The sequence below is a fragment of the Numida meleagris genome, chromosome 11, assembly GCF_002078875.1.
Source record: "Numida meleagris isolate 19003 breed g44 Domestic line chromosome 11, NumMel1.0, whole genome shotgun sequence".
Taxonomy (NCBI): domain Eukaryota; kingdom Metazoa; phylum Chordata; class Aves; order Galliformes; family Numididae; genus Numida; species Numida meleagris.
Window position 1 is genome coordinate 13,252,900 of NC_034419.1, and position 26,574 is coordinate 13,279,473.

Sequence of the window (26,574 nt, forward strand, 5' to 3'; positions counted from 1 at the left end):
TCAGCACAGTGATGACCCAATGTGAACGCATAGGTTACAGAACCTTCCAACACATCCATAGCTACAAATCACGTGAAGAAGGATCACTTTCAGTCATTAAAAATAAAGATAAAATCATAAGAAAAATCATATTAAGAAGAGAAGACTGCATGACCCAGAGCTGTGGCTTGTAATTGGGCTGCTGCTCTCCAAAGCAAATGCTTGTGGCATGAGGCAGACGCCTTGCAGTGTGGATTATAACACTGGTTGGTGAAATAGTACGACAACAACTGAATGCCCTTCTCTTCTGCAGCAGCTCTGTGCAAAGCACAGACACTGAGAGCAAAGTTTTGGTTCATTTCATGGCCAAACGACAGCATTATCAGCAGAAAAGGAAAGAAGGGAACATAAAGGGAATGTTACAGCAGCCGCTTTTTTCAAGGGCTAAGAGTAGAAGAAGTTGTAATACTGCCTATTACAGTTCATTTTGGTATTCATTAAGTTTAGATACAGTAAGAGAGCATCCTCCTCCTGAGCAGGCTGACAGTCAGAAGGGAGCTGAAATCCATGGCTATTTTCAGTCTCTCTGGGCTGCACCTAACAGTCCACCAAATGGTACCAACTTACAAAGCCCAAAGCAGGAACATCTTTGGTCAATAAGGCTAAATTTTATTCTTGATTAATAAAATAAGCACCATGATACTAAATTATTACTAATAGGCTAATAAAAAGGTCAGTTTTTTGCCCTAGCATGCTGTGCTATGCATTATAAGATCTCAGAGAAATTTACATCTGACAGAATTTCCTGTTTTAAATAGCAGCAATGCCGTTAGCTATGCAATAATCTCTAATTTATCACTGCATTTTGGAAAAGCCACCTCTTTCTAAAACAATTAGCATTCAACTGGTGGCTTCCCTCCAGCTCCACCACAGCACGTGGTCTTGGTTCCTGGTCCATCAGCAAGAGGCTGAGAGATAAGGGAGGTTCAGGGCTGCTCCCACACGACAGCAACAACTGCACATTTTCTGCATGCCTAGAGTAATAGAAAATATTAACTCCTGCTGCAAATATTTATACGAGGTGAGATGTAATTAAGTGATCCGCAACTGAAAATTAGCCACCTAAAAATTCAGCCATGTAGACAGTGTTAAATACAAATGCAGTTAATGCAAGCTAATTTACACAGAGAGAATACAGCAGCAACAGCAAGAGGCAGTTGATCACATCCCATTGTTAACACCCTTCTCCATGGGGAAAACCACCAGGCAAAGCTCCTGCTCTGCAGTGCTGGGGCTGCGGGGCTGGGACAGTGCCACATCTCCATGGTTCTTGAACACCTCCAGGGACCGTGATCCCATCACTCCCTGGGCAGCCTGTGCCAGTGCCTCACCCTCTGTCTGAGAAGAAACTTCTCCAAATACCCAACCTGAACCTCTCTTGGTGCAATTTCAGGCCATTGCCTCTTGGGCTAGAGAGCTGTTTTTCACAATGTTAAGCTAACTGTCTTTCGTAACCCAAAAAACCCCCCAAGCCCCAAAACCACTAGTTGCTCAATACCTTCATCACACATCCCGGGTTGGGCCAGCTCAGCTGTGCGACATGCCAGGACGCAGCAGTGCTGCAGGAGAGGGAGAGGAATCCACATCCCACCAGTCCTGGAGGGGTTAGGATGATGGGGCAGGCCCGCAGCCCACAGGGCCACACGCAAAGGGGCCTCCCGTGTGTAACACCCCATGTTGCAGCTCCTCGTGTTGCCCTTGTCCTTAGTGGCCAAGGACATGCTGCCAGGAGACGGCCATGGCATCTTGTCCTGAGCCATCTGCCATGCTTATTGCCTTAGAGCTGCTCTCCTGACTTCCCACAAGCTGAGATGGATCATATCTCAGCTTAGCCAAGATTGCAATCTAGACAGTAATTTGTTGTCTGTGACTAAAGTTTTACAGTGCATTGCCATCCCAAATGACAGGTCTTCACAGATAGAGGGGGCCTTACCAGATCCAATCTTCACCAGAGAGAGCTTCTTGAACAAAAGCTTGATTGATTTAGGGAAGGACATGAGCTGAGCTGTGGTTCAGGCCTCACTGTAGCTCTTCCAGGTATCTCATCTGCAAGGAGCTCTCTCACCCCCTGCTTTTTGAAGAAATGCTGCTTATTCTGAGCTATATTCAGCGAGGCATGACCTCATTCCTTTGAAAATGTTACCAGGGCAGGAGGCTTCTGCTTACAGAGTTAAGGAAAATATATTGGATGCTGAGAGTATAGCATTACACCCTCTGCTGTTGTTGAGGTCTCCTGATGCTTCCTGAACGGCAGTGCATTGCAAAAATAAGGTGAAAACCTCCTCCCTGAAACACATTTCATCTGTATTCCATCCTCCGCCTTCCCCTTTAAGCTCCTGCGGAGGACAATGCACTTCATATGCAGGAAAGACATGTAAGAGAGTGCAGAATATGCAGCTGGAATCCGGATGCAGAGTGCAAATGTGCCTGCTGATCCGCGGCGTTCGTGCTGCCCATCTCCAGTGGCAGCCACAGCTCTTCTCAGAAAGAGAAAAATCACCAATGAAGAGATCAAAGGGAAGAGAAACGCTTGGAGCGTTCTCACAGGATTTGGTGTTTTTTGCATTTTGCACTGTAACCATGTCAAAACCATGCTGCTATAGTCAACCTGCTACTTCAAATGAAGGTACCATCAGATGCTACAGGCTATAAAACTGTTGCAGCGTACACAAATAGAACCTACATTTCAAATCCCTTTCCTCCGCTTCTCTCTATTAATCAAGTTGTTTGCTAAAGCAGATTTATGGAAACCAAGGGGCTGCAGCCACTGCCCAGGGCATTGGAAAGAATATTGAGCGTGTGCAACCATCCACGGGGTCAGATTGCTCTCCTTGCCGCATCTCCATGCTGAAAAGCAGCTCGCTCCCTTGGTGTCCTTCTCTCCCTCTACCTGCAGCTATGGGGAAAAATAACAGGAAAAAGCACCCCTGAAGGGACTGGCAGCTGTTGAGGAAGGTGGAGTGAGAGAAATCTTGCCGGGCACTGGCACAGGTGGAAGAGGTTCAGGGACCTGCCCTGTGCAAGTGCAAAGGAATGAACTGCAGACCATGCCATGACCCTAAGATGGAAGCGGAGCAAATAACTGAATCATTCTGCTCACAGGCTGAGCAAAATCCAAACGTGTCCCCACCCCCTCAAAATGCATTCATTTTCAGGCAGTTTTCCTTACTATATTTTTTGTAATCTAAAAAAAAAAAAAAAAGCATTTTATTCTGTTTCTAAAATGTTTAGACCAGTCCCCAGTTTTTCTTGTTAAGCTTGAGAGTGGAGGTGAAACATTCCTGAAACAATTTGACTGATTCCTTGAGCATCTCCGAAGTGCTTAATTTATCCCAGACTTGCACGAGCTGCTACAAAGAAGCTGTGCCTACAGAGACCATTCCTCCCAGCCCTGCCCTCTGCACCTTAATGTTTTGGGATGTGGGGGCCAGCAACTCTCTTGCCTGCACAATGACGCACTCTAGAAACATGTGTAGTCTGGACTAGATTTCATGTCTAGTCCAAAATGTACAACAAGTAACTATTGGCACAGCACAAACCTTATAACTTCTGCTTCTGAGCAGATGGAAATCCGTAACAAGCTTCATCTGGCAAAGCAGTGTCCTCTCCTGCACAACGCCCGTAAAACAGCCTGTGGTTGCTACGTGAAGGCTATATCTTCCAATCAAACTTGTACTTATCAGCTAGGAAAATACATGGTGTACATTTCAGGAGAGAGAAACGCTGTGGTAACCTTTGTTCCTCCAGCACTGCCCGCCCAGCAGCACAGCTGGCACCTGCCCACTGCTCCCTGCACGATGTCCCTGTGCTGGTACACGCGTGGTTCAAGGCTGCTGTGAGCAGAACCCATTGCCTCGAGCCATTTCCCCAGGTAAGCCAAGCTGCCCTTTCTCGCCCTTCCACTCTTGAAACCTTTCCAATACAAGTTCTATAGCACAGATCCCATATTCTGATGCAGTAGAGGTCCTTCTACCACCTCACAGATGGACAATATATCCCCCAGTATTACCTAGGGTGATTTTTTTCTGAGCCCTGCTTGCACTTGCTGCTAGCAAATACAATGCTTTCTGCAGTGACCGTGCTGGGAGCAGGCCAACTCAGATCGAGTAGAGTCTTGTCCCTGTTGACTTGCAGTTACATCTGGTTTAATGCTATTTACTCCTTTTCCAGCAGGACATTATTTATCCCCATTTTTTCCTCTGCTCACCAGCTCTCCCCGCTAGCAGCGGCCTTGAGTCCGCGCAGCACTAACCCGCACAGAAAGAGTTTTGTTATTAATGATTCTTATGAACTCTCCGTCTTGGAACAGCAGCCATTTACTTCTGATCCATGTCTGGCATCCAGTAATTTCATGCAACAGTGGAGAGAGCTCCTCTTCTGCCGTGCACGCTGGTGCAGCACGAAGCCGTGCTGAGGCACGCGGCCTGCTCTCCTGCCCTTGCATCCCGCGCTGCCCTGACTCTGCTCTGCCTCTGCCACTGCCCCGACCACAACTGAGGTGCAATCTGAGGGATGCAGACAGCAGCTCTCCCACAAAGCAGGCTGCATCGCTTCCGTGGCAGGGGGTTGGAGCTGGATGATCTCTAAGGTCCCTTCCCATCCCAAGCCGTTCTATGATTCCCAAGATCACTGACTAGAATGCTACAGTCTCACAGTGGGCCATGCTCTGACATGACAAACCCAATGTTTTTTGCCAGTACGTCTGGGAGAAGAAGAGATACTTGCTGCTTATTGATGTTGCTTATGTTTTTAGACTTCAAGGGATGAAGCTGCAACTAGCATTACGATAGGAAAGTTTAACGATCCCAGTTATCTCCTTGAATGTATCTTTGGCTCTTTCCATCCGCACAAATAAAATTTCTACCAGCTGCCAGGCATTCTCAGCTGTTTTGCAATCGCCATACGTAATGGCAGAACAGATCGACCAGGCAATGACCCTGAACAACTGCCTACGTTAAGTGGCAATAAAGAAGACCAGGAGTTGCAGGGCCGTGTGCTGGAGATGGGCTCCCACTGCGCCTGTGGGAGAGCCCCAAAGCATCTGTCAGCTTCCTCCTCTCTTTTGACGACCATGCTGTCAGTGGGGACTCCCCAAGGGAAGCTGGTGTACCAGCCTTGAAGAAACCACGCCGGCCTCCTCGTAATACTGCAGATGTTAATGGGAGCAGGTGCTGCTGTACACTTGCAAGCCATCACCATAATTTATTATGGATCCTTGGTAGCACATAACCCATTATTTATAGCATTTTGCTCTTCACTAATCTAACCTGTGTTATCCCCTCCAGCTTTGTTCACCCCAAGCAGATCCAAAACAAGCTGCTCTCCCTTGACCTGACAGCCACTCTCCTCCACAAAGTTATTTTGGAATCATTTAGGCAGTGGCAGTCACAGCTCTTTCAGCTAATTTACCCTCAATTGCTATTTAACCATCTGAGCACAACCGTTCCCAGCCAAAATCTACTGTGAGGGAGGAAAAGGCCAACTGAAGAGAAAATACACGAGTAGAAAGGTGAATGAAGAACTGAGCTGGAAAATGATGGAAAAGGCTATTTTCTATATTTTTGAGAATTTGGGTATGCACGGAGAGGGAAGAGACACAAGGAGACAGCAGGGACAGCAATGAAGAAGAGTTGCTGATAAGCTCCATGTAACAGAAATAAAGAAGGCTGGGTTTTAAAAGGATTTTAGAACAAAATAAAATCCTGTGACTGGCAAACGATATTCTCATCAGACATAACAGGCCTAATCAATTTAATTAATGGGACAATAACTTTACCATGAAACTGCATCTCGGTTTTGTGGCTATTTTTATCAGTTCTGTTCTCAGCTCTGCACACAGGCAAGACTCCTGGAAGTCAGGCACACGCCTGCAGTTATTTCACCAGTGTTACACAACATTAGCTTGCCAGCAAACCAGCAGAAATATCAGCAGGACAAATAACTGGTGTTAGGAACAAATAAGAGACCATTTAATTACTCTGCTTTTACAATGTTATACTTTAAACCACCCACAAGACTTTCTCATTGCCATCTCTGAACTTAGCAAGGTGGCTAATGAAGCTACTTAGGTTTAAAAACCTTCCACAAAAGCCAGTTGCTCGAGGTCAGGTGTAGAGCCACGCTGTGAGGCTCAGCTCACTTCCCAGCTGTAACTCAATGGCAAACACCCACACTACCCAGTTCTACAGCATCCATGGCACAAGCAAAGCACACAGGTCCCCCAAGTCCAACTTAATGCCGGCTGCTTAACCCCCAGAGCTGTATGCATCTCTCTCTTGCCTTCTAACTCTCCTCATGTTGCATGAACTTCAGCCTTTAATATCAAAATACTCTTTGGAAGGAAAGCTGCTATGCCATCATACCCGTAATGAAACAAGGGGATGTGATTGCTTCCTCCCTTTCATTGCTGACTGCTCTGGCTTTTATACAGAGGCTACACAAATGAATGATGAAGACAATGGTGCCATTACTACGTCCCTCCCAACTTCTTATTGCCAGCTTTTCCTGAGATAAAAGAATTGGGCAAAGGCTACAAGACACAAAGACCCATGGTCATGCCTGCTCGGAGATACCACTTCCTGCATTACGCAGCAAAGTCTGTTTGATGGAGGCCAGCAGTTTTATAGGACATTATCAGAGCTCCTTTTAAACACAAGGCTGTATTTTAATCTGTCTTGCACTAAATTCCCCATCGAGCTCACACTCTAATTTCTCACAAAACGAGCAGGATCAGATGTTCCAGAAAAACACAGTATATTAAATTTGAAAACTCAACACTGAAAGAGAAGTGAAGAACAGCTTACACAAGTTGCATTCCCTGTAGGTAGGGATATTGACACTGAGCCTTTGAAATGCATGAAATCTACTGAGTTGATCACTTCCCAATTTGTAGCCAGCTCGGTGGGAACAAACACATACCTGTTTAGGTATCCGTCTGAAGAAATACTTGGGCTCACATTTCTCTTAAGAAATATACCTATTCTCTATTTTTATTTTGGTCCTTTTTAAGATGCAGACTAGAAGATGAACCTAGCAGTATTTCACATTCATGCGGTGCTTTCTATGGCCAGATCCCTCTGATTTCCACAGTTCTTTTGAATTAACATGACATTGTCTATCGCATCCCAAGCTGTGGCACGAAGGGTTTGTCAAGTAGCACAGCAACACTGGTAGTCTGAAGAATGAAATGCAGAGAGTGGAGGAAAGGACGGGTGAATAACTTTTTGGTTTTAAATAATTCTCTTTTCTGCAATACTGAACACCATATGGGTTGTGAAGGGGAAGAGGCAACCTTAGAGAAACCATTTCTATCAGAGATGAAGATTAGAGAAAACTCAGTAAAACATTAATAAGGAACTTTCAAAATATTCACTTAGTAGATGATGTACGTCACAAGAATGATCGCTCTATTTCAGACAATAAAGAGAAAATTGAAAGAGAAGCGTGTGGCGCTAGGCTGGAGCAGCTCAGGGTAAAGCAGCCCTGATGCTCAGACAAGATACTCCTGGTGGGAATGAAGACCCTGGAGTTCTGGCAGCAGCCTCCAGCACAGCCACAGAGAACCACTGCTACATGTCACCAGCGCCCATGTGAAAGGCACTGAGAGCCCCCTGGGAAAGCAGCAGGATTTCTGTGATAAAATACACATGTAAGGATTGAAAGAGCTGCAAAACGCTGAGGTTTTCACGGGGAATTCAAATTAAAGACCTATGAGCAAAATTAAATTCTAGCCACTGCATTGTTTTTCTAGCTAAAAGGAAGAGAGAGGCATTAACATAGTGCAGGGTCATGCACCAGTTATGTCTTATTAAGTATTCCAGCCTTCCTCAAGTTAAGCATCCCATATGGGTTCTTTTGCAGTTAGCAGTTAGTTGCTTAAAGAGAGAGAGGTCTGGATAACACCCCTTCTGTCTCCAAAGGCCTCCTGGGCTGATTGACAGGAACATGTACTGCAGGGAACAAATGCTGCTGAAATAAAAAACAAGACTGCTTTCTCAGAAGGGGGCCAATGGGGTCATTTCTTTGTCACGTCTTCTGCTCGCCATCCCTGGTCGAAGGAAAGACAAAGAGGAAGGGTGACATTTTCCTTTCCTAATAAACACACAGGACATGCTGAGGAACTGCTTTTTATTTCTGATGGCTTGCATCCAGTTCAAAGTTAAAGCAATAAGGGATGGCTTGAAATAAACACGGTATTTTGAGAGGTGAGTCCCACCTCCAGGAACCAGGCCACGTGGAAGCCCAACTCAGAATCCTCCTTACAACTCACTGCAGTCAAATTCTAGGCTGCTTTCTGGGAGATCAGCAATAAAATGTCTGCCTTTTACTTATCACCTTTTGCTACCATACTCCAGCAATTTTTGACAAGGTTTGGTTTGGCTCTGCCCTGGGCAGACCCACTGGGTGTTTTGAGGATGTGCAGTGGCGACGTGTGCCATCAGATCACTAGACCTCTCAGTGCAAAGAGGTTTCCCTCAATTCAGTAACTTCTCCATTTGCTCCCCAACTTTTCATCGGTAGTTTCCACTCTGCCAACACAAAGGGAAACACCTATGCAATTTCTATTTTGTGCTATCCCGAATCTCCTCTCCAGTGAAATGCTTTCAAGTTACATTTCCCTTATATTGTCACATTTAATGATGCTCAAGAACTTCTCTTCCTATTTCTCTAGCTTCTGCAAGACACTCCACAGTGCTTCAGCATCTCCCTCCGTACAGCTGTGCCAAGGAGGGTCCACCCTCCTGCCCTCCCACAGGCTCTGATCCGCTCCTGGAAGCCGCCAGGCATCAGCACAGGCAGAAGGCACTGGCACAGCTCTCCCAGTTTAAAATCCGAGGATGAAAGTGTTACCCTTCCCAGAGCCCTCTGCTAGCCTGCAAGTGTCAGCATCAGCAGATCAGCTCAACAATTCAGTCCTCTGGATTTTTTCCCAACTGGTCCTACTTGGTGACAGGAATGGGCTGCTCGGCTTAATCTTTCCCAAATGCAAGGTGGTGGCAGGGAACCAGAATGGCATTAATAAATATCCATTTGAAATGAGGCTCCTGATTCAATGAAAAAAAGTAAGTCTGGCTAAGAAGCAGGGAAGCCATGCCAACAAATAGGTTGTCAGTGAAAGAAGAGAATTAACAGTCCCTAAATAGAGAGGTTAAGGTAGATATGAAATATCAATGACTTGACATTTTCAAAGGTAACCATGGTTATTTTATGCATTCCTTCGCACCGTGAATGCAGTTGATGAGAAGTATTCATGGGCCAATTGAAACAAAAATAAAACTGAAGAGATATCCCAATGGTAATCAGTCCACAAAGACAGCAAAGAACATTCTGCTGACATCGCACCACAAAAAACCCCTCACTAAATAGAAGAGTGAAAAACATTTTCACAAAAGGATGAACGTCTTGAAAATGATCCTGACTTCAGCCCTAATGTACCTGCAGGGATCAATACTGCTGAGTAGGACAGATCTGGCGTGATGCATGACGCTGCCCACGTGGCCCTCTGGATAAAGCACAACTGTTGGTAATTCAGTTTGTGCGAGCTGCTGGAAATGCAGAGGGATGCTGCAGCCCCACAGCACTGCCCACTGACGGTGTCACTAACGGGCTGGGCATGTTAGTCCTCTCTGCTGCTGCTTGAGATAATTTGTGTGCTTCTTCCATTAGATCAGCAAGCTCTTGGTCACACTTGTCCTGTTGTCTGGGGTCACCAGTCACTGGGACGATGGGAGAGGGCATCAAGGAGACCAGAAGGGATGTGGGACAGGAAATGGCAAGGACGCCCACTTGTGACAACTAACTGTGTGCTCCATTAAGCAAACCAAAAAGAACTTTGACTCGGATGAGCCCCTGTGGATTTCTGCAGCAAATCAGAAATTAAACCCATCTCCAGAACCTCACAGTGGAGAGGTTCCCAGCAGCCAAAATATTTTGTGTGCCAGCAGAGAGCAGAAATGAGAGGCAGCTCCTCCATCCCAGAGCCTGTCTGGATACCAAAACCTCTCCCTGCCCCTTAAATGACTTGCTACAGCAAGCCACCAGTGACTGCTGACCTTTTGGTGGAACGAGTGACATCTGGCTTTGCTGCAGAGAGGCACTCGTGCCCATCTGCCAGGGGGTGGCACAGGAAGGACTCAGCACCGAGGACTTCTCCAGTCCCATAAACATCTCTGAAGCGTCAGAAGCAAGCGACTCATTTTTCCCCTGCAAGTCTTCACTATTGTTGCATGACGTTATAATTTCCCTGCTAAACATCTGCTCTATGGATGTACCCTAGTCTGGTTTTTGTAAAGGGGCTGTAAAGCCAAAAGATGTCCACAGTGGGGCCAGAACTCGAAGTTCCTAGTGCACAAAAACATACATCCCAACTGGCAGCTAACAGGGTTAAAACACCCTCTGATTAAATGAAAGCATCTTTAATTAGTTTAATTGACCATGCCTCAGCCAAGACCATCTGCTCAGCAGCATTTGCCTTCTCTTTGCAGGAGCGATTGATCAGCCATAGCTAGAGAATACAGCATTAGGCTGCATCAGATTTATTTTGTTTAATAGAAGAGCTAATTTGCTTTAAATTTAATTACAGGGGCCAAGATTGCTCTCTCAGTCCATAACAGCACAGAACATGGGCTGACCCTACAGCTAACAAACCCACACAGGCATCCATACACGTCCTGCACAAACCCAGTACCCAGTGCTGCACAGACCGCCCTGACACAGACTGACTGCTGCAATTTCTTCCCCAAAACACGGCGGCGATGCGGCACATCAGGCCAGCACCACTGCCTATGGCTCCACATCCCTATGTAATCTGCCTTAGCCCCAGTTCTCAGCATCTCCTCCCTCCCGTGCAAACGCAGCTCTTCAAAGCAACTCCCCTTCTCCTGGAATCACTGCGTGTATCTACACGGCATTATTACAAAGGGGGAAATTCTGTTCACTTCCCAATGCTTATTCCTTTTTCAATTTCCCGTCCAGCACTAAATCACGGCTGTCCTTCGGAGCGGCTGCAGCTGACAGGCACGCTGCGGCTGCCATGGGCTGCTACAAGAGTAATTACAACCCTGCAGAAGGCTCCGGGCTGCCATTTCCGTTTCCATGGAAATAAATACTGAATTACTGAAAACAGAGTATGATGCTTTATGGATTTGGAGGCTTTTGATCATCCTGAAAGCCCCTTAGCCCGTTTTTGTTGGTGGTGGCTTTGTTTTAAGGGAGGCAGGGGGATGACGCTCTCGGTGTGGAGATTGGTGGAGTGACCAAAAGGTGCTTCGTGGGAATGAAAGGAGATAGGAAAAAAGGAAACGGGCTCAGGCCAATGCTCTGGGCCTTGGCACAGAACACAGGCAGCCCTCCATGTGCCAGCATCTGCTATGCCCTTTGGAGAGGTCAGCGAAGCCAGCATTAAACATCCAGCACTACTGATGGCCATTTCATAGACTCTGAGCTTCAGGATGAAGCTAGAATGAAAAAGAATTGCTTTCTGTTCTGCAAAAACGAGGAGCAGAAAAGAGTGATCTGATGCTAAAAGAGTCCCTGAAATGAAGACACAGATGCCCACAGACAGGTAACCCCATGCTGTGTGCAGCGACCTTGGGCTCAGTTCTCATTGCAAGGCACAGCTGGGAATTTTTCATCAGAAAAAAAAATAAATGCTTGGTTCTGGGAGGAGACACACAAACCCAACTTTGATTTTGAGGTCAGCCTAACCTTCATCCCACTGTCTGTGCTGTTAATGGCCTCTTATGTTCTGCCCTTAAGTGTTCCAGCCCTGGACCAAAGCAGATCACACCCTCCAAGCACTACCACAGCATCTCTGCTAACAATTACGGCTCTCAGGCCTCAACATACCACACTGAATCAGGTGCAGGAAAACTGCCTGAATGGAAGAGATGAATGGTAGAATCACAGAATCATCAAGGCTGGAAAAGACCTCTGTGACCATTTAAGTGCATTCACCTACCACCAATACTGCCCACTAATCATGTCCCTCAGTGGGGCATCTCCACGGTTCTGGAATGCCTCCAGGGACAGTGACTCCAGCACTCCCCAGCAACCTGTGCCAGAGCATCACCACTCTTTTGGCAAAGAGTTTTTCCTAATATCCAAGCCGAAAGGCTGAAGGATGGACAGAAGGAGAGATACCACTGTAGTGGATCATCTTTAATACTGAACTGAGCTAAAAGCAAATATTTGATCTAGGACAGAAATTCTACATATCTTTTCTATTAGCAGCTCTGGAACCAATTTTTTTGGCAAGGGAGCTTTCTGCTCTGTGAGAGATGTCAGCCTTTGGACACAGCATCCTAATTCAGCTGTATAAATAGATGTCAAAACAGTGCATTCCAGTTTTGAACCAGCTCTGGCTGGTAAGATTTGGGTTGAAAAGTGTCCTAGTTGAGATCACAGGTCTTAAAACTTGCAAAACAACCACAGCAAAGAATGGTGTTGATCCCTCTGTGTGATACGGGGCCTGTATATGCTCTGTGCTATACCACACATGTGCATGCAACTTACACCTAACACCCAGATGGAGAGGAACAGATGTTGAAAGAACGTGACCTTCAACCATGCATTGCTATGTATTACTCAGCATGTTTGACATGCCTATATTTAGCTACTTGTTTCTCATTCTAAGGGAATTAGGTGAAGTTGGAAGCTTCGCACAGACATTTTTCAGATAGAACAGAAATGCCATGGAACGCTTCAGGCCTTGGGAGGAAGAGAAAGTCTGATTTTGCAGCCTGTGAATTCAGGCAACGCTGCAGGGACAGCCTGAGAGCCCAGTGCAGGCGGACAGAAGCGCACAGCTTATCAGAGATTGGCTCCGGATGGGATCACTGCAGCTGGATTAGCTGAACAGCACTCTACTGCATCTCCTCTTCAGAGTGTGCTAAAAATGACTTTCAGACACAGTATGAGATAGAGAAGTAAATCAGTGCCCTACAGATGGGGAATAACAAGACCACAGCTTGATTTCCAGAGATGCTGTTGCAACTCAGCCATCAAAGTCAGTACGAAATAGAGAGCTGGGCCCAAGGAAAAGCTGACTGCAGCAAAGAGCCAAGTTTGGAAATGCCCCACACCTTAAAACATCTGTTTCTCCTGCGTGACTCCTCCACAGCTCATTGCAAAGCAGAATTGCTAGCCCCAAGCCCTGGGTTCTGGACCAGAACCTCAAGCTTCCAATGCTGCTCTCCCACAGCAGAGAGGCTCGCCGACTCCGGTGGAGCAGAAACACCCATCCACACTGCGTGTATTATGCAAAAACAGAAAGCACAACAGCTTTAGTGTCGCTGTATTATTTAAAATGCTCTAGTCAGAGGCTGTGCTTAACAACACTTCTCTCCAAACCCATCATGCTAGAGCACCACTTCCCATCTTTGTTTCCTAAAAGCCTTTCCAACCACGTAGGTCCCTTTTGCTATCTCAGATCCTGCTGTATCATCTCTATCACATTACGAACACACTCCTCTCATACCACCTGGGGATACTGCATTGAAAAAAATCCCTTTAGAAATCCTCCTCCTGCACAAATGAAATATTATTTCAGATGTGAACAGAAACACAGCCCCGGTGATGCAATCTTTATGCAATTAGTGAGTATGATGTAACAGGAGGGCACATAAGAGAAACGCTCCTCGCTCCACGCAGAACTTCAAGCAACTTTTTGGGACTCCCAGCACCATTCTTGCTCACGCTTTGCCCCTCCCAATGTTTTCCTTTTGCTTAAAGTTTATCCACAAACAGAACATACGACATATTTTGTTCTTAGGAAATGGGGGACGGAAGCTTCAATCAGGTTATTAAGAAAAGGATTTAAGTTTTACTTCCAATTAACTCCGATGAAATGAGTCATACCACAGGAATTTAACTCAGTACCCAAGCATTTTACCCAGCCCAAGTCAGGGAAGCAAAATAACTGGATCGACTGAAATAAATCGGGACTGAAATAAAACGTTCAGTGGAAAGCAGTGACCCTTTTCAGGTGTCAGGGGCCACAAAGCTTGCAGGGTGGGCTCTGAGCCTCAGGTCCTGCTGTACGTGCAGGATGAGAGGTGCCTGTGCACCCAGCTGCACTGGGAGCTGGCTGCTGATTTGCAGGACAGGCTGACAGACTGGGAGAGGTGCTTGCAAAAAAGCACTTGTCAGGCAGATACGGCAAATGAGAATTGATGAAAATTCCAAGTCGGGGAGGGGAGACAGAGAAGCTGGAAGGAAGCCATGCAGAAGCATCGCCCAGCCCTACCGTGGCCACAGCACATCTGAAAGTGCGGAACCTGGACCCATTCCTCCATACCCAGGTGCCCCCAGGGTCCTCCTCCACCCACAGGTGCCTCAGGAATTCTGTTCCATGACTGACACCAGCATTTCATCATAAGAGATCAGGAGGAAAAGGGGCAGGTTACCAAACCACTGCTCGGTGCACATCAGTCACTGTGCCCAGCAGCTCTGCTGCAGAAAATATTCCAGATGAGTGGTGTCCAGCTTTGGCTCGTGCTAGGAACTGCCCATAGAACCTTATCAAATAAAACATCTTTAGGTTAACAAGTTTTATATCCTGTAACAGACTAGCTAGAAGGCAGGAAGGAGTGGTGGTCCACAGCAATTTTGGTGCTCCAGGGCAGGACCGAAGTGCTCAGCTCATCCTTGCTATGCAGGTACTAAGAATTGAGCAAATCCCATGCTAATACTGACTTCCAGCAGAAATTATGTCATTCTCCGGAAGCTCAAATTACAGGTTTGCTGCCTCTGAATATTAGATAGAGATTCTTGGCTTCCGGAGTACAGCTAGGGCCTACAGCAGGAAATGGGTTGATGCATACAAGAAGGCAATTTGCAGGGAGCAGCCAGCACAAATTGCCACTGGGTTCAAGGTGCCAGCCGGAGAGACTCTTACAAGCAGAGATCATCCACAGAGCAGGCAGCAACAATCAAATACTGCTTTCTGCATCCCTGGGAACCGCAAAGCAAGGGAGTAGGATTACAAGCTCACACAAAGCCATCCAAGTTCCTGAGCTATGTGCAGGTCAGGGAGGATGGGAGACTGAGGGCTTGAGTGAGTACAGGCTAGAAAAAACTACTGCAAAACTGACTCAGCTCTCAACACACCACTGACAACACTGTGGTTTTGATTTTACATAAGTTCTCCATCAGGGGATGGAGGCATGAAATCTAGTTTGTAAACATAATTTATGAGGACTGACGCAGTCCTTGCTATTGCCTTTGCTGTGAACAAGCCTTAGTCAGGGACGTCTATCCTCTCCCCACTCTGCTATAAAGGACTGAGATGAAGAACTAACGTGAGATTATTAAGCTCCTTACAGGATAAAAAAAATACACCCAAAATAATTTTGCATGTCTTGAACAAACTTGGAAACATCTAGACAGACGACAGAATTGGTCTCAAATGTATTAATTCCAATTAGAAGCTGAACCCCATAATTACAGGGTTTACTCCTCCTCAGAAAACTCTCCCCAGCATTACCATGCCCTCCCTGTGACTGTCATCCTTGATCCTGCTGAGATATTGGTACCCAATGGAAGGGCCACAATCTGGGGCATGGGCAGAAGCAGTGTGAACAGCTCTGCAGCACCCAGACCAGCACCCATGGGGAACTGGATCTCACAGAGGGGGGGGGAAAAAAGGCATGGGAAAGGTATGCATCCATCTGGGAATGCAATGCAATCAGAGCAGCGCCAAGGCAGTGGAGACTGGGGATGCTCTCTGCTTTGGGAAGCAACAGCCATGGGAAATGAGGTGCTGGTCTGCAGGCGCACAGCCTGCTCTGTGATGTGCTGCTTCCACTCTCCCCTAAACAAGGGAGTTTGCATAAGAAGTTCACCCTCAGGGAAGCTGAGCTTCCAACGCTAATAAGGTTATTGCGGGCTGCAATAAAGTGCTTCTGTCATTTAGGTGGGTGATGTGACAGCATAAAGGCAAGCAAGTCACAGCAAAACAGCCCTCTTGGGCACCATCAAAGACCTGCTCAACCAGACACAGAGCTCAGGAATGAAATTTTCCCATCTCAGCAATTCTATGGGGTTTCAGGAAAGAAAACTTTATAAAGACCATCTAAAACATCTTCAGAAAACCCTAAGAAACCAACAGAGAAAATATGCACAAGAGAAGGAGGCCTGCTCAGACTGCCAGAACAGAACTGGCAGTGCAGAAAGCACAAACCGAAACGCTTTTCCTTCTGGAAGTCCTTTCATTTGGTCAGACACAGAGTGTACAGTTTATAATGGTGGAATTTCCATTCGCAATCACTTCCCCACAAAGCCCTCCCATTTCCCCCCGTGCTAGGAGGAGGACCTTACCTGACAAGCGTTGTACAGCAGCTGATGCTCAAATTTCTTGATCCCCAAAATGTTCTGGAACATCTCGTAGAGCTGCTCCTTGCTGAGGATGAGCTCGGAGGCAGCGCTCGCCGTCATCCTGGCCTGCTGCTTGCGGGGATCCTCCTCGCCGCGGTAAATGGCGTCAAACTTTGCCATCCAGGAGCTCAGGACCGTCTCCTTGCTGAGGCCATCGATTTCGGGCAGGCTGCGCACCCTCTTCTCAATGTGCTTCTTGAAGACCTCTCGGGAGTCATTGGCTGAGCACCCCCCGCTCTGCACCATCCTTGCAACGCGGTCGCTTTTCAAAAACACCTGCGAGAAAAGGGTGATTTCAGATGGTGTCGGTTAAAGATAATCCCCCCTCGCTCCCGAAGGACCACAAATACCATTTCACAGCCAGGAAAAGCGCTAACTCATCGCCAGCGTGCTTTCTGACTTCCCACTTAACAACCACGTGCTGCCAGACTGACAGAGGTTGCATCTGTACTGAGAGATGTTAATGAAATCAGGTAAAGCTCCTGCTTTGTGTCTGCTAGAATGGAAACACCGTGATGCAATGCAGGTCTTCAGGCAATGCCATGGCCACACTTCGCCGGATAAGTAAATGCCCTTCAGGAAAGAAGGATTGTATGTTGCTCTATCAAATGTTTTAATAAGAAAGTTATTGCGTAACTACATCCACCCAGCCAAATTCTGCCTTGTTAGCAGGAGCCCAGTCATCCCACTCAGGTCAACAGCATCGCATGGATCCGTGTAGCCAGGCATAGGGGAACCTGGCAAGGACCAGACTTGCGTCAAACTACTAAACTAGATGAGATCTTTGCAAGTAGCTCTGAGGGGTGCTGGCAGCAGGATGGAGAAGGCAGCTGATGAAAGCGCTCCTTGCTGCTGCAAGAACAGAAGGATCCAGACATAACAGTGCCCAGCACAGCAGGAGATTCCATGGGAGCCATAGAGAGCCAAAGGGTGAGAGGGTGACGGGGGATGTTGTGCTGGCTCTCCCCTCTCCAAGCCCTGAATGCAGAAGGGCAATCAATGCCTAGCAAGAAGTGCTGTTTTATTAATGATGCTGAGAACTGATGAATGCGGGAGGTTGGCAAGAAGCTGTGCCAGGGCAGGGGTGTAGCTGTCAGCTCTCAATAATTAAAAAGCTCAAGGATGACCTAAGGATATGGTAGATTTTTGTATCGCTCAGCAACATAGTACTCTGTGTTCCCAGATGCTCAGTGGCATGGGCATCCATTGGGAATGGAAGTGGGTCTTCCTCCAGGACCAGCCCAGCTTCGGGGAGAGCCTGTGCGGAAACGATACCAGCATTCCCTTCTTATCCTTATGGAGCTTGAACACTAGCGATAACATCCTGGGTGTGTGCAGGGGCTTTCAGGTTAGGCAACAGGTGAGAGCTATCAGAATCTAAGCTCCTAGCACAGCCTGCAGCCAAGGAATTTCTCAAGTGTACTGACGGCAGGAGATGGCAGGAGTTAACAGCCAATGTCCCTGCTGCACACAGCCTCATCTTGCAACACTGGAACCAAGCCTGGAAAGATGCTCTAGAGGACAGACAGGGATGCATCACGCTTTTTGTGGCCTGAGTTAAGTAAGTAGGGCAATGCCAGTGAAGCATCCAGTTGAACTGCAAATGTATAGTTGTTGTTTGAAAGTTTGATTACTTGATGTAATTACATAGCACGGGACTCTGGAGCTGGTCAGGACATGCTTTCAGACAGAGTCGTCAGCGAAACAGGGATGTATTTAGTCTGTTTTTAAGCAGTTTCATCTTCCTGCCCAATAATCTCATCTAAACAGATTATGCTGCTCTTACATCCTAAAATGCAGCTCACGTCATCTTGAAAACTTTCTCTAAGAGCATATGTTCAGCGAAGCTGTGATAAACTGAGGATCCCTTGGCAGTTGCTTTTCTGATAAGAGATGTAAATTACTCTCAGCTTCCTTCCTGTATGAAGAATGATGGAGAAGTAACTATTAGGCTTGTTTAATAGAGTTAATCCAGGGATAATTTGTGCTTTCCTACCACAGAAGCAGCTGCTGTCATTTTTTTTTTTATAGAGTTAAAATTCTCTTCAGTTTCAGTATCTGATTTTGGTCCTCTCAGATTCCACTTCCACAGAAATATTTTATGTAGGCAATTCAAAATCTTCACCTTTTATGACAGAACAGCTCTGGGGAGAAAGAAAAACGGTTTGCAGAGAGGCTAGGGAAAAAAAAAAGCAACCCTGCCCATACAAATCACAAGCTCTGATTTCCTTCAAAAACAGAAGCTCTTTCCTTCTGAGAAAAGATTTAAAAAAGGGCTGCACGCAAAGAGGTGAAAAAAGGAAGGCGCACGTAATTATTCTTCTGCACAATTGTGAAAGAGGCTCCACATTCCTCAGTGCCATCTAGTTTTGGAGATGTACACCTCCCTCACTCCCTTGTTTTAGAGCACTTGTAAGCACGTGAAAAGACTTATCGAAAAGTCTTGCAAAAAATCTCAAAGTTGACTAGACACAACACATAACCTTCAGCACCAAGTGAACACACTGCCTATTTCTTCCTGGTATTTTTCACAAGGAGCACGTGACATTAATTTCATGTTGTGCTATCTTGCCTGTTTTAAAATGAGCTATTTAGAAGATCAGGAAGATCTCTCTCAATGCAAAGGAAGGACGAGCTGCTCCGCCATCCAGTTATGGGATACGCCATGGAGCATGGGGGAACCACTGCTGGGTTATGGACAACGCATCTGCACACCCTGAGCTTTACAAACCTTGTGATGTGTCAAAAAGGAAAATCTTTGTCAACAAAGCACCAAAAAAAGAACAAGTGTGAAGTACAGAGAGTCCATTTGTTCAAAGTTTGACCTCGTCCATTAAAGAGGTGAGGACAGTGATTCATATGAATGGTGAAATCACCTCTGCTTACCTCATAGTAGCTCTGGACAGCATTTATAAATGCTTCATCTGCCACAATCTGGGTTTCTCCATTGAGAAAGGCCTGGAAACGATCTTTGATTGTCTGGAGCTGCTGCTTACTAATCTGCAAAACATGCCAAAAGGACAACATTAGTCAAGAAAAGTTTACATACGAGGAAGAAAAATACACGTTCTTCTACAATATCTCAGCAAGGTGCTTATGATGAGCATTTCTGCTCCCCTTTGGGGCCAGCAGCAACAGATGAGGAATCACCCACGTGTCCGTACACACATACTCTTTATCCTGTTCATTTAAGAGTCACAAGCATCTAAAATTACCCTGAACATCATTTCTAAACAACTCAGCCACCGCAAAACACACTTTTACTACTTTTGTATTAAAAGACTTTTACCACTTCAGGGACACCAAAGCCAAAAGCAGACTGTTGCGTGTATGCTTGGCAGAGACAGTATTTTCTTCCCCCAGTTAGCCTCGCCTTGCTTTCCAGAAGATGAGGACTCATCTCTTGGGTGTTTGTCATTTATGTATTTATTTATTTAGGCTTGTTTGTTTCTGTTGGTTTGTCACTGTTGAAACCTCAGTCAGGACCAGCAGTGAAAGAATGTGATGCCATCTGATGTGAATTCAAGGGCAAACCTGCTCTCCTTATCCAAGCAAAGTCTTTCTTTGCTGTCCCTTCACTGCTCAAAACAGATTCTGTCCAGCACGCAGCCGGTACCACTTAGAAGACAACTCTAATTTCGGCACAATGACATCAATGAAAGGTTCACAGGGCTTTATTTCAGCCTTGTAAGATAACACGCCATTATTTTGCCAATTTATCTGTCAATTTAAAAACAGATATAGCTAAAAAAAAAATCCAACACCTTTTCAGCTCGTTGCACAACGTTACAGCAGGTATACAAGTAATGTACCGGCAATGGCAGTAAAACACTTTAAGATGTTGGTAACACTCATCCGAAGGGCTGCGGGGATTTCACTGCTGCTGTGTCTGGTTTGCAACGCACCTACTTCAGGTTTGAGGATAAGAATTAATTTTGTCAAAAGAGAAGGAACAAAAGAAGATGTATACACGACAACTTCAAACTGAAAGGGAAAAGAGCATTAAAAATTAGGATAATTACTTACTAATGACCAAAAGGTCTTGGGAAGGGTAAGAGGAGAGTTTTTCTCGCTTGTATGCCAGCAGAAGAAACGAGCCCATTAGAATGGATGAAAAATAAAAGTAATGGCACTAAAGGTCTAAATGGCTTTGAATAAAGCATCAACAACTACAGAGATCCAAACAACTAGAGTATAATGAAGCCTGGTAAACACAGCCAGAGATAAAGAGCAGGAGAGGGACCACTTGGAAAATGTGACGATAAATATCAGTACGTCTAGGTGATGCACCATGCACGGTGTTTAGGGACTGCGGTAATGAACACCACGAATACTGGCAATTAATTCTGCAACACCGTGCTGAGGGGGGTTAGCAAGCAATGACAATTTAACGTGATAATCTGGTATTAGTTTATCCTGGTGCTTATGGAGAGGTGTTCATCAAAGTGACATAAAGCTAGACGGGCTACGTTCTGCTGCAAAGCATGCAACAACCTTTGCCACCAATGTGGGTGCCAGAAAGAATGGTCATTCCCACCCCCAGAACAGCAGCCCAAGAAGTATCCAGACTTCAAAGGGTCTGACATACACAACAAGGTTCAGCATCACTAGGGCTGGAGAAAGAACCATCCCTCTAAACTGACCCACCTCAGCTTGGTCATTCTGAAACAAGCCCTGCAGAACAGCACTGCCGAGAGCTCCTGCCCGGAAGGCTGACAGCATTCTATTTTTGGATAGAAGAGTCCACCTGCCTTGTCAGACACCCAAAACCCTTTGTGGTGTCTGCCAGTAGCACTACAGATAGCACAAACCCTTGGGAAATACCCACAGCATCAGATGTAAAACGGGCTCCAGACTTATCTGAGCTGATGGAAGCTCCTGATGGAATTGGAAAGAAAACTGGGTCAGCAACCAGACAAGACAGAGACAATGTAGTGATCAAGTGGGAGATACCTGTGGGAAGGTGCTAGGTCTGTTTTTATTAAGCATTTAATTATCTGGAAGAGGAGAAAATCAGGACGTTAATTAAATGTATTGACGATATTGCATTAGCAACCATTGTGAATGTCAAGCAGAAACGGTGAAAGAATAAAAGCCATAAGAAACCAAGAAAAGAAACAGGAAAACTGTAGGCAACACTGAAATCAGTGTGCCAAGGCACAAGACAAACTAGGAGCACAGATCTCCTAAGCTAAGAGGCTTTTCATTAGGGATTTTATCAACGTGCATGACATTTTTATTATTTTTTTGCAGATTATTTCTTAGTACAATCTCCACAAGTCTTTGCTTGTTCAATTCCTGTAGCACTACCTAGCAGCAATACTTTCTGCTCCTTCCTCAATATTGAACGGGCTACCTTCAAAACAAATGATGCTTCTTGAAGTACACAGAAGCTCCCAATACTCATCTGGCACACGAGCTCCCGGGGGCTGTGGAAATGAATCACTGGGTTTTTCTCTATTGGAGTGTCGGTTGCCTCCTCCTCACCCCAAGCTCTAGACGCATTTTCACATCCACAGCAAAGGAGAGCCTCTGTGATACAGCACATGTGCAGCATGGACCAGCCCACGGCTAACGAGACCCTCGGTCTTCCACCAGGCTGTGAAACAGCGCTGCTGTATTGATCTGTGTCCTGTGTACTGCTACAGAGGTTATCAAGCAAGTCAATTTTAGCCAGAATTAATTGTTTATATTAAACATAGTTTTTGCAGTGCTCTCTGTTGTAAACATAAAGACGAAAAGAGCAGGGAGGAAGCAGGAACACTGTGGCAGCTCACAGAGGTTTATTCTAATGACCTCCCCTCTCTTTTCCAGCCCTTCCTGCTTTTCCCACAACCACCAGCAAGGTCCAACAGCCTTTACACAAGAAATAACAGCCATTTCTGCATCTGACAGAAACTGCAGAATGCCCTGCTTGCACACATTGACTGTGGACCCAAGAGAACTCCACAAGTCACCACTGCAGTGCGTTTGTACAGCGGAGCGTCTCTCAGCCTTTATCTGTCTAAAGCACATGCATACTTCAGCTACAAGATAAACATGTGCATGTTAAAATTGTAATTAGTTGACCAAGGGATGGCGAACTACTGGTGCTGGTACTAGGCAGGGCACCCCTGGGCAACCACAGGGCATTTTGGTAAACACTTGGCAGAGACGTTCCCTGCAATAGAACACATTCTTGGGAAGAGTTCACCAGCAGCTGGATCATCTGGGCATCCAAATGCCTCCTGGCTTCTTGGTCTGACATGAAAGAAACAGCGTGCCCAGAACAACCTGGTGACCTCAGAAATGGGGCAGAACACACTCTTGGTACGCACCATCTCCCTACCACAAGCAAATGACAGAACATCAGCGAAGCAAGATCTGGCTCATCCAACAGGAACTTCAGCTAGCCTCTGAAGAACCAGCAGTTGATTTGCACAGAGGGATTTCAGAGCCAGGAGCCTGGAAGCCCTTTGCACTGCAGGCACCGTGTCAGGATCAGCACCACCTGTGCCTTGCAAGAAGCAGCTCAGCGGAAGACCGCAGGGAATTCCCGGAGGGAGCATCTCTCTTTTGTCTCAGAGCGATCAGCTTGCAGCACACAACTGGGAGCAGCATAAAACTCTATTTCCTTAGGACACCTGCTGTTCCAGTACCACCGCAAGGAGGAATATTTAACTGCTCAGCAGGCTGTTGTTCAGGGCTTGGTTTTGTAACATCTAATAAATATTTTACTGCTCCTCAGCACCAGGTAATTTAGGAGAAAGCTAAAGCAAGCTTTTGAATGAGCATTCCTCACCGTCAGTGTTTCCACAGCCAGAAAGTTGGCCGTGGCTTGAACTATGTGCAAGGAAGGGACGTGCTGGGGGCCAGAGCAGCAGAGCACTGGCGCTGGGGGACACAGACCCCACGGGAAAGCCATATGGGGGGCACTCCTGTACTCCTGGCCCAAAGGAGCTAAAGCAGCCACTTCAGGGAAGATGCTCAAGAGCACACCTGCCACTGCTCTTTTATCACCTTTACATGTGGCACTAAATCTCTGACCACCTCTGCTGCCACATCACCTCCAGGCCCTGCACCCACCCACAGCCCCAGCAATGGGCATGACCCTCCAAACCCAGCCAGCAGGCTGTCCTGCAGCCAGGAACTGCAGCACGTTCCCCCTGTGCCGGCGCTGCTCCCCCCAACAGGAGAGGGGACCCCGGGGGGGGAGGCTTATGTCCCCAGCATCTGTCTTTTTAATTGCAATCTTTCCCAGGCAGATGTGCCTGCTTTGCAGACTGCTGAACGTCACCGGCTTGTTGCTATCAACGTAAGCGAGCAGTATTAACCGTGCATCTCAGGGAAGTCCTATCAGCTGCCTAACAGCGTATTTTCTGGTTGTTTCAGAGAAGTTATATATTTGCTACCGGAGAGCTCCTTGTGCTTTGGCTCCTGGCAGCCGCAATGCATCTTTCCAGGCATAGCAGCCAGGCACGTGCCCTTCCCTCAGTGTCTCGTTGTGCGTGGGTCCCTGTGCGTACACTCACAGACAGGAGCCTGTCTGGGATTTGCTGACTCCCGACACTACTGCTCCCAGGTGACATACACGTAGCTCATCCCTAACTCCAGGATGAGTGCCTGGATCCTGCTGTGGGGCAGGGTGCTACCGGGGGGAATGCATTGGCTCGCTCCTCTCAGCACCCAAGTGATGCTGCTCGTTGCTTCTCTAACAGCAGAATACTCTTCTGCAGGGGCACGAATGCTCGCTCTTTTTTGTTCTCTCAAAGCCATTTCTTGTCTGTGATACGCCGTGCCACTCTTTAGGCATAGATGAATGACATTAAACATCATAATGGTTGCTCCCACTTTCTGAAATGCAATGATGTGTGCTGGTGTAAGAGCAAAGCAAAGCCAGGATTTGGGGCTTGCCATGATGACCTTCTCCTGACACCTTCCATCTGCAACCTGCTGCAATATGGGAAGCCTGGACAGGGACACCAGAAGATGCCTACAGTCCTTGCCACTGCCTGTTTCACATGCTGCCTCTGTTTCTATCAGGTATGTCCATCCAGCTCTGCATCTCCCCTCATAAATAGCTCCTTTTTCCATTCAGATCAAACATTCCCCAAAGGGGAAGGCACCAGTAGAACCCAGGCACAACCTAAGGACTGCTAATTAACCAAAACCTAAATGAGCCCAGAAACTGGGTGAAGGACAGGGTGGGAACACAGGTTGACGGCGCTGGCATGTCCCTCAGAGCGCAGCACCCCAGCTCCCAGGCAAGTCCTTGCTCTCCAACAGCCCAACTGTCCGCTTCTTTTGTGCCTCATCTCCTATCTGAGAAAGAACAGCAGCACTTTGCTTCTCGTCAGAAGCAGCTACGTGCACGAGAAGACTGAGAACCTCTCACGGACCAGGATGGTGGGCTGTGCAACAAGAAAGCAAGGTACTTTTTTAGAGGGACACTTTCAAATCATCGTTTGAACTATTTTCATCTCAGTGTTCCCACTCCAGGCAGACCTTACATACTGCAGAACTAATCGTCCTTGCTGGTTCATGTACACAGCAGCTCATGCTGACCTGAAAGCATTAATGTGAGCCAAAGATTTCCGACTGACACTTCAGATCTGCAAACAACAAACAGTCTTGTCTCTGAACAAAAAAATACGCGTGTCCACCATCACTTGAGTTATTTTCGGACCTTTTTCATCATTAAGCTCTGACTCTCTCCTCCATTTCACAAGCTATTTTAAGAACACTTCTTACTGAGCAGAAGAGACGGACAAATGAATGGAGACTAAAGGACTCCTGGTGTGTCCCAGCCTCTGTGAAAAGTGCCATTTTCAGCCTCGCAAAGTTACCAGGGGAGGTAATACCTTTGATGCTACTGAACAATACAGCAAGAACCAGCGAGAAGCTTCCAGGCACACAGGGCTGAAGTGCTGAGCCCTGCTCGCACCCACACGCTGCTCTGCTCCAAGAAAAACTGTCAGCCCCCCAGAAGAGAGGGCTGCCATCTAAAGCAGCTTGAGATGGGGTTAGTGGGGCGGAAGGGGAAGCACAGGCAAGCCTGAGCAATGGGTCTTGCCCAAAGGCTGCTGCTTTTCAAAGCACGCCAGCAAGAGACCTATTACACATCAGGGCTATGGCTAAGAGCAATGTGTCATGCTTGAAGCTTTCCCTTGTTCTGTGCATGTGCTACAACTTCCAGGAAACAAACTCTAAGAAAGAAAACATTCTCAATTTTAAGAAAATCTAAGAGCCAAACATATCTGTGATCCAGTAGAAGACAAGTTGTCTCCTTCAGACAGCACTTGAAAAGGGTTCAGTCAATCACTCAAGCCAGAACAGAACTCATTTCTAGATGAAAAACAAGAGAAAAGGTGTGAAACTTTAGTGTACCTCCTCCTCCTCCTCACATTTCCTGCTGAAGTGAGTAATCTCAGATTTTACAAGGGCATGTTGCTTGGTGCTGGAAGAAAAAGTTTGGTAGAAGATAGTTTGGTCCAAGGCAGCAAACTGTAGCTAGAAAACAGAGCACTGCATTTGCATTCCCATTGCTGTGCAGAGACATGAGGCATGGGAACAGGCATTTGCGTGGTGGCTGGTATGTACCCAGATAGTTGAGAAAGGCATTAGGATACATTATTTGCAATAATAATGATTTCCACTGGGAAGGTTTGTTATTACAGTTGTTATTATCTACTTTAAGGAAAGGCACTGTGTTAAAGTTATCCAAATCTTCCAAGCCCCTGTATTCAACCAGAATATTACAGGAGGCTGAAAATGAAAAGAAGCAAACCTGGTGACTTTTCCCAGGTGTCCCAGAGCCCCACGGGGATATACCTCCAGGTCTGTTACCTCAAACAAGCTCCCAGATTCCCAACTTCAGAGCATGCTTGCCCAGCAGGGGAGGCTGGAGGAAGCACTGCCCATTTCCCAGTTTTGTGCTGTAAATAAAAATAAAATGTAGCCACGGCAAATTGCGTTCACCACAGTGCACACAAAGCACGCGTGCAGCACATGCAGGCCCCACACTGCCTCCTGCGAAGAGGGCAATTAGCTGCCTGCATGAAATTAGGCGTGCAGCTCGATAATGGTCTTTGAGATAAGAAAAAGGCCATTTGTTGGCTGGCTTTGTACTAAGTGGTCTGAGCTTTGCTAGAACCCTTGGGAGCATTCGGTAAGGTCAGGAGG

At 46.6% G+C, this 26,574-nt stretch overlaps 1 protein-coding gene across 1 annotated transcript in view; it reads right to left on the reverse strand.

Moving 5' to 3' along the window:
* The window catches only part of CADPS (calcium dependent secretion activator), a gene marked incomplete at its 5' end in the record, with an annotated part of 176,719 nt that overhangs the window by 129,123 nt on the left and 21,022 nt on the right, over positions 1-26,574 (reverse strand). Inside the window, 2 exon segments of the mRNA XM_021409345.1 lie at positions 16,357-16,689; positions 19,300-19,413. Coding sequence (XP_021265020.1) covers positions 16,357-16,689; positions 19,300-19,413 — 447 coding nt within the window.